Source organism: Acinonyx jubatus, chromosome D1, assembly GCF_027475565.1.
Source record: "Acinonyx jubatus isolate Ajub_Pintada_27869175 chromosome D1, VMU_Ajub_asm_v1.0, whole genome shotgun sequence".
Lineage (NCBI taxonomy): Eukaryota > Metazoa > Chordata > Mammalia > Carnivora > Felidae > Acinonyx > Acinonyx jubatus.
The window spans coordinates 38,839,347-38,847,914 of record NC_069390.1 but is presented as its reverse complement, the minus strand read 5'-3'; the positions used below and the strand labels follow the sequence as shown (position 1 = coordinate 38,847,914).

Below are 8,568 nucleotides of genomic sequence, written 5' to 3'. Positions count from 1 at the left end.
GAGGGAACATCTTCCTCCTACCTGGCGGGGTTCCTTTGGGGCTGGACTCTGAAGAGCCTGTGGTTTGGGTGATAACAAGCGTGGGCTCCAAGAAGGGAGGCATGAAATGAGGGGACCCTATGAGGATATACTGAGGTCTGTAGGAAACCAATATTTGATAGATACTGTCCTCTAGGAGAGGAATACATTCATAAGAGTTTAGCAATACAGGGCATCATTTTCATTCAGCAAATTTAATGAATACCTATTAGGAGTTAAACCATGTTTATGTGCCAGAGAAATGAAAGCAAAGAGACAAGGCCCTTACGTTCATACACAGTGCTGGGGGTAAGACAAAAAAACAGAAAACAAAACAAGCAAATGGTAGGTGCTAAGAAAGGAACTAAGTGGGGGCTGCTGGAATGGCAGTGGAAACTTTTAGAAATGGTGGTTTGTATTTGTAGAGTATTCTTAGCAAAGGCCTCATTAGCTCTAAATCAGAGGCTGGAGGGTGGGACCCAGAGTGAAGGGTTGAGTTGAGATGGAAGTCAGGATTACGCCCAAGCCAAGGTAGTACATTTAATGGGATAAACGTGCTAGCCTCTGGGACTAGAAGCCTGCGACAATTCCCTACAGAAGTGACTGCTGTCAACTCCCACCTGACAAAGCATTCTGTGGCTTGAGTATATGCTCAGAAGGAGGAAAAATGGCATGAGGTAGGAGAACGTTTGTGTTCCTCCCACATAGTGGCCGTAACATTACTTTCTAAACGTATGGAAGAGCATCTCTCCTTCGCGTAACCGACAGGGTCAGCTGCTTCCCATTGTTCAGGACAAGCTAACACTTATGTCTAAGCACTTTACATGTATCAAGTCATTTTATTCCTACAGTAGTTTTGTGGCTAGTGAAGTCACTATCCCCGTTTTGTAGTTGAGGAAGTGGCGGCGGTGAGAGGTCTTGATCTTGCCCAAGACCACAGTAACAAAGTGACGAAGTAGGATTCAGACTGAGTAGGTCGGCTCAGGAGTCTGTGCTCTCACTTAACCACTGCACTTTAAAGACTAAAATCCTTAAAACGGCGCCAGGCTTTGGTCCCTACGTAGGCTCTTGTACACCCACAATGCCTCCTGTAGTTCCCTCTCCCCACCCTGCTGCACCCTGCTGCAGGAGATCAGGTAGCTCAGGAATTAGAGTGGAGGCCCAGGCTCTTGCCTGCGCTCCGCCGCCTCCGCCACCAGAGGGCGCCCCAAGCGGGCCGCTCCTCCACTAACTGCTGGTTCCTAGAATAAGGGACGCACAGAGGGCGCGGTGCCCGCTGCAAAACAGCTGTAGCGTCTCTCCGCCTCCGGGCTCGGGGGCGCGAGTGAGAACCTCCCGCTAAGACCCGCCGCAGCGCGAGGAGGAGACAAAGTCACGTCAAAGCCTGCGACGTTCAATCCCCGCTTCAGCGCTTACTCTGCACGCACTACGTCAACCGGAGGCTGCAGGAGGCGGAGCTCGGGCTCTCGCCCCGCCCACCCAACTCACGTGACCAACAACCGTGGCCTCGGGGCCGGAAGCGCTCCCGAGCCCACGCGCGCGCTCTCGGGTTTCCAGGCGACCGGGAGCCTCCCCAACTCTGGGCCCTGCCGCGCGCTGGCGCTCGTTCCCGGTTTTCCGGGCCCGGAGAGCTCGGAAGCGGCTGCGCGCACGCTGCCCAGCCAGGTCCCCGCCCCCAGGCGCGCGGGGTTCCGGGGCAATACAGCCATGTGCTCGTTAGCGTCGGGCGCTGCGGGTGGGTATTCCTGGTCCCTTAGCACCCGGTTCGCCCAGCCCGAAGGCCGCGCCGCCGCGGGGCGGGAGAAAGACCCTCCTATCCCGCTGCGTCCCCTGGACGCGGGGCCGGACGGTGGGGCCTGGCAGGGAGGGTGAAGGAGGTGCGCCGGCAAGGGCCGCGGGGAGCGGGGCGGGGGCAGCATCACCCCCCCCCCCCACCTCTGCTTCACGTGTGCCCTGCTAGCACTGGTGTCCGTCTCGGGCAGGGCTAATTGTTTGCGTGTGCTAGGCGGCCGGGGTGCTATGGAGGACGAAGACGACCTGCCAGAGCTGTCCGACAGCGGTGACGAGGCCGCCTGGGAGGATGAGGACGATGCTGATCTCCCCCACGACAAGCAGCAGACGCCCTGTCTGTTCTGTGACAGGTTCGTCCACCCCAGTGCCAGGCGTCACCCCCAGGGTGCCGGGCCCTGTGGGTACCTGTGGTCCGCAGTCGAACCCGAGCGGCCTGCCCTCAAATCCTTGAACCAGTGGAGTGATGGTTTGTTGAGAAGGCAGAAGCACAGTAGCTATAGAGAGAGAGCCATGAACTGGAAGGCAGGTTATACTAGTTCTCTTCGACAACCTCAGTTTCCCCTTGTGTGAAATAAGAGGGTTTGGACAGAATCTATGGTTCCCAAATCTAGTTGAGCACCCTTTAAAGTCTCGCCTGAGACTTTAAAAAGGTACTGAACTCTGCACCACAGCACTTCTAAATCAGTCATGGGATCTAGAAATTTCCTATTTTTATAAAGACATTTTCTGAGGTTATTCTAATGAATAACCCGTTTGGGAGTCACTAAACTAGATAATTGCTTGGGTCCCTTCCAGTTTTACCATTCTATAATTCATTTATAAGTAGAGAGCTACTCAAGTTACAGCAGAGCTTCTCAAGTTACAGCATTATTTCCATTTGAACTGTCCAAAGAACCATCTTTCCTAGGTAGGGGCTCCCCACCTATGGAAGAGAAAGGAATTGATGCATTTTTCACTTAGGGAAAAAGAGACTGCAGTTTCAATAACTTGTTCAAGGTCACAATGCTGTGGTTTTCTTATATCCAAATCCCTATACTTTGCACTTAAAGTTCTGCCTATTCGTCTCAGTAAGCTTTGACTTTGGCCGACTTTCTGGGCAAGTGGCTTGGCATTGGCCAGTATTACTTTAGTAAACATTTGCCAGTTTCCCATAAATCTGGGCATGGTGCTGATTGGTGGTGTATTAGCTCCTCTTGATTCGTCATTGTTCTCACATGTAGCCTCATTTGCGTAGGTACAGAATGTCTACGTTTACTTTAGTTGTCATAAAATAATATTTATTGAGCATCAGGGATGTACTTCTCTGTGATAGGCTGTATATAAGCACAGCAAGGTAAACATCGGTTGTAAACTACTTGCTGCATTTGTGCTAGGCGCTCAGAAGTATGCAGCTTCTCTGCTGTATATTTCTATCTTAAGTGTCCTTCAGTTTCGCAGGTCACATCATAAAGAGGCCTGGTCCTCACAATGTCCGTAACACAAGTACTTTCAGAACACTACAAGATTACCTTTGAAATATGGCACTTTGGGAATATGCCAGCTGTAAAAATTACATGTTATGCTTTATTTCTAAAAGCAGTTTGAGCTGTTGCAGTTCAAAGCCTCTGGAAGCAGCACTGACAGAGAGGAGAAAAGAATCTTCTGTAGGGAATTTTCATGTCTTGAGGGAAATAGAATCTATCAAAGGGAGTTCTCTTCCTTAAAAGCCTTCTGATCATCTCAGTGCTATTATTTGGCAAATAAATTAACTTTGACATTTAAAAAGGTTGTTAGGGGTGTCAAATGGGACTCAGAAGTTCTAATTCCCTGTAGTGGTGCTGGGTTCCTCTCATGTACAGGTACGTTTGTTTTTTTCTTAGAAACCACCAGAAGGGGGTATATATTTTACATGAAATCCATATTTAGACTTTTGAGGGGACTGTTTCATAAAGCTGTCACTTGATTTTTCAGGTTATTTACATCTGCTGAAGAAACATTTTCACATTGTAAGTCTGAGCATCAATTTAATATTGATAACATGGTCCATAAACATGGTGAGTATTTTTTAGAATAAAGGAAATTGTTGTTGTGAAATTTAAGTTCAAACTTTGTATTCTTCCAGAACTTTCCTTTCCTCTACAAGTTCAATATGGTGAAAACATATAGGAGCAGCCTATCTAATGAAGTTTTTTTGACAAGTGGCCTTTGAAGAAGGACTAATTATAAGTCATTCTTCTAGATAAGATTCACTGTATTTAAGCTTGTATTGACTTCACAACTAAAAAGGAAAAAACAACGTTGGCATGTGATTGCATTTTTATCGTATTAGAACTAGGGAGAGCAAGGACAGAAGTGGGCTTTGGAAAGGGTGGTGGTCGTTATGGAAAAAGCTCACCAGGTCAAAGCATAACATGAACTTCAGGGCTTACAAAGTTGAGTTTGGTAAGAGTATAGAAAAAGGAATGATGAAGTTAAGGTGGTAAGCAAAATACTTAGATGATGATTCTTTTGAAATTTGCATTTACACATGCTTCCTTTATAATGAAAGTTTTCTACTTCTTTAAATGGATGCAGAAGTGCTACACTATTCCACTAAAATTAAATACAGAATTGTTTTTTTAGTCCCTGCATTTACTATCAACTAGAAAAGACATTAAGCATGTGATACATTTATAAATCATAAATTCAGCTGCAACTGCTTTTGTAAGACATGAATGACTTATTCTCATTTGTTTTTTTATGTGCATTTTTTAATGTTTATTTATTTGAGAGAGAGAGCGTGTGCACGAGTGGGGGAGGAGCAGAGAGAGAGGGAGAGAATCCCAAGCAGGCTCTGCACTGTCAGTGTGTCCCTTTATGTGCATTTTAAAACTGAATTGGAATCATACTTTAAATATAATTTTGAGGTATGCCTGGGTGGCTCCTTTGGTTAAGCGTCTGACTTCAGCTCAGGTTTGTGAGCTCAAGCCCCACATTGGGCTCTGTGCTGGCAGCTCAGACCCTGGAGCCTGCTCCGGATTCTGTGTCTCTGTATCTCTTTCTCTGCCCCTCCCCTGCTTGTGCATGCTCTCTCTCTCTCAAAAATAGTTACGTTTTTAAAAATAATTTTGTAATTTTCTTCATTTAATAGAGGTTTTTGTATGCTATTATGCATCTAAACATTTTTAACGCTGTTATATTTCTCATAACAACATTATTCATGACAAATAATGCCCAGTTGGTTGGACATTCTATTGCTCTTCCTTGCTTTAAATCCTGCTTCATTTCCGGAAAGAAGAGAACCAGAGAACAAGCCTTATTGTTTTTTAACTTACATCATTTAACTTAATATAAAAGCTATTTCACTTTGTATACTCCATGTCTGACAAAATTATAATTTGGTAGGCACCCTAAAAATAGGGGATTTAAAACTTTTGGCTATAATATCAACTGTCAAATAGTTGTTAAAATCTACAACCAAATTTTCCTGATTTGTGTTGTTTTTACAAATGAGGATTTGAATTCTAAAAATTAATTTCCTACTTTTTAGAAATGCAAGAAAAACATTAAAAATTGTCATCCATATGGCTGTTTCTTCAGATATTCAGAAGTATTAAAGTTACTATTTCTAGTTCTTAAGAAATTCAAAATATGTAAGTTGTAGTTTAGAGGACAGAAACATTTTATTATTTAACCTCTATAGAACAGGTCAATTAGACAAACTCCTTTTATATGAAAATAGATGAATTCTCTTTTTTTTCCCTTTTAGGACTGGAATTTTATGGCTACATTAAACTAATAAATTTTATTAGACTTAAGGTAAGTTGGTAGCTTAATTTATAATTTCGTTTGGAAACAAAAGAAACACCACAGTGACTAATGATGCCCTGGTTTTAGAAAAATACAAAGAACTGCTAAATGAGAAACTGTTTTAGATTTAGCAGTCATCACATTGGGGGAATCGTGGACGTTAGGAACTTGTCCAACATGCAGCACCAAGTAAATGAATACACACCATGCTTAGTAACGTTTCATTTTTAACTGTGTCTAGGAGGTGAATTGTTGTTATGTGAAAAAGTAATTGAGTGTCAAATAATGGGAAATACTGATACACAATATTTCTCTAAGATCAGAAATAATTTCTAGTGTGATTCCAAGTACTGTGGTTGTCTTTTCTATTTTTCAAATACTTTGTCCTTTTTTCTCTTCTATTCAAATGAATGTTTATGTTGCCACTTCCTTCAAATCCAAACAATATTGAATCCAATATTGAAACCATATTGCATATTAATGTAAGCAGTCATCTAATCAAGTTAATGAAGTGAGAGGTGAACATAGACTCTGTAAATAGAGGTTTTACATAAGGTAGACATGGTTCCTTTTTTTTTTACTTAATTTTCCTAGTTTGTGCTAGGGGTGGTTTGTGATTATATACAATGAAAAAACATGCAATTAATTTTATATCCAGAATCCTACAGTTGAGTATATGAATTCCATATACAACCCAGTGCCTTGGGAGAAAGAAGAGTATTTGAAGCCAGTATTAGAAGATGACCTATTACTTCAATTTGGTAAGATGAACTTACAGTATCTACTTTAATGTAGGGTCATTTGTAATGGCAAAATGGTGGTTAAAAGTGTTCTAGGAAAATATATTACCTCCTTAATTCTCTGAAGAATTCACCAGGTAGTTGGTCTCAATAGGAAAGTTAACTTTAAGAACTGCTAGTCACACTGATCATTACCAGAGAGAAATTTAGAAATAGGAGCTTGTTTAAACATTGTATACAAGACGTTCTGAAACATAGGGAGACTTGAGAGAATAATTTTTAATTGTAGGCTACTTTTTAGTCTACTAAAATTGACTAAAATTTTAATTTAGTTTGCTAAAATTAATTAAACTTTTAATTTATTTTAAATTAACCATAATTTTAAAATCTACTGATTCAAAATAATTTTAAAGCAGACAATATTTGCTGCTTCTGTCTGACATATTTAAGTCTGATAATTGACTTTTCTTAAGACATCCAGTTTACTGAGATTTTATTTTGATGCAGAACAGATTCCACTCATTTCCTTGGGCTTGCCTACATGCACTAACTCTACAGCCTTCCTTGGGGCAGGGCCACTCTCATCTCCTGACTGTAGCTTTCTTACTTAGTTACTTGCTCTGTGCGTTGACCATTCCTTATTGAACAGGGATCTTATGAAAATTCTGTTGGCTTCTTACAGATACTTGAATGTTCTAACTTACCAGGGTTAATGATTTATGTTTTTTCCCCTTGTTTATATTTGCTTCTATGTTTCTTGTATCAGTAAGGTGAGGTAGAGGGTTTGCTCTTTTCAGACCAGTAAGACCAATCTAAACAGACATGTACCTTCACATATAGTAGTTTAACAGTGTGTATTTGAGAAGTTCTCTGAATAGTGAGAACTGTGGAAAACTACTCATTTCCTTGAGTAGTACCATCATTTGGTTGTGTGGTGGTACAGTGTCGTATTAAGGACCTTAATGTAGGAGTCAGGAACTATGTGACCCTGGACAGAGCTTTCTGTTTTTAAGTCTTCATGTATAAAATGAAGAACCCAGACCAGATTTCTGATATTCTTTCTAGTTCTAAAATTTGTTGAGTCCCAGGTTGATTCTTTCCTGTTTTTACAAATTCTCTTTAATCTCATTTCTCCCCAGAGTGACCAAAGTGATCTCCTTAATAAATGACAAGTGCCCACTAAGTGTTCTTTATGACTTTCTAAATTCAAAGTCATTCATTGAGCACTCACAGGATGAAAGTAGTATGTTAAATGTAGTAGAAACATGAATAAGGGAATCCTTCCCATAGGGAGTCTGCAATCTTAATAAGAGTGCTTTGTTTTTAAATGTCTGTCATGTATTATAGTATAAGGTCAAATATGGTAAGTTTCATGAGAAGTAGAAAAGGTAGTACAGTTCAGAAGAGGAAGAGATTATTCAGATCAACAAATATTGAGTGTTGTATGCTGGTCACTGTGGGTACAGATCAGTAGTGAATCTAACTCTCCAATGGTATATAAAGTTAATTTCTTTCAGCCTTAACTTGTAAAAAAGGTGATAATGAGCCCTAACCTTATAAAATTGTTGCAAAGATAATGTGTATTAGCACAGTACCTGTCAGAGGGCAAGTGCTTAATAAAGGAGAATTTATTGTTGTTAGTAAATAACTAAGGCCTCCAGGAGTTTGGATGAAGTCATGACTGTGATCTGGAACACTTAAAGAGACCTAGTTAAAAAAGGAGAATTTGAACCAGGCATGCCCTTGAGTGCACTGCCTGTGTTCTCTGTCTGTGCTCCTAGCCATTGGTGGAGCAGGATGGAAGAGAAGGTCGTGATTCTTCTGGCGCCAAGCTTGATGATTGACTATTTCACTTCCACTGCCTTTCAGTAAATATTTATTGAGCATCTGTTAAGTATTAGGCTTTGAGGATGTAAAGATGCTAAATTAATAAAGATGACTAAGAAAATAAGCAATGAAAGTATAAGGGAAGAACAGTAACTTTACAAGGGATAAACCTGGCAAACACTACCATAGCCAGATAATCACATCAGCGATAAACCATGTTGATAGTGTGAGCTCTTTATATGATGTCATGAGAATGGTACTTTCCCTCTGGTCTTTCTCCCCAAAACTGATAACCTCATTCTGACCATGAAAAACCATCAGACACACAAAGTAAGTGTCATTGTCCAAACTAACTGACCAGTACTCCTCAAAACTGTCAAGGTCATCAAAAACAAGGAGCGTCTGAGAAACTGTCATTGCTGAA

The 8,568-nt window shown here is 41.4% G+C and overlaps 1 protein-coding gene across 2 annotated transcripts in view; it reads left to right on the top strand.

The window, feature by feature from the left end:
* Positions 1-1,503: 1,503 nt before the first annotated feature.
* The window catches only part of PRMT3 (protein arginine methyltransferase 3), a 133,641-nt gene continuing 126,576 nt past the window's right edge, over positions 1,504-8,568 (top strand). The window contains exons 1-5 of one of the 2 annotated variants that reach the window (XM_027072993.2): positions 1,504-1,753; positions 2,024-2,159; positions 3,760-3,842; positions 5,537-5,586; positions 6,236-6,338. In XM_027072993.2, coding sequence (XP_026928794.1) covers positions 1,726-1,753; positions 2,024-2,159; positions 3,760-3,842; positions 5,537-5,586; positions 6,236-6,338 — 400 coding nt within the window. In that variant the 5' untranslated portion in view covers positions 1,504-1,725. Of the gene's footprint in view, positions 1,754-2,000; positions 2,160-3,759; positions 3,843-5,536; positions 5,587-6,235; positions 6,339-8,568 lie in introns of both variants that reach the window. The other variant, XM_053203381.1, reaches the window with a different exon arrangement.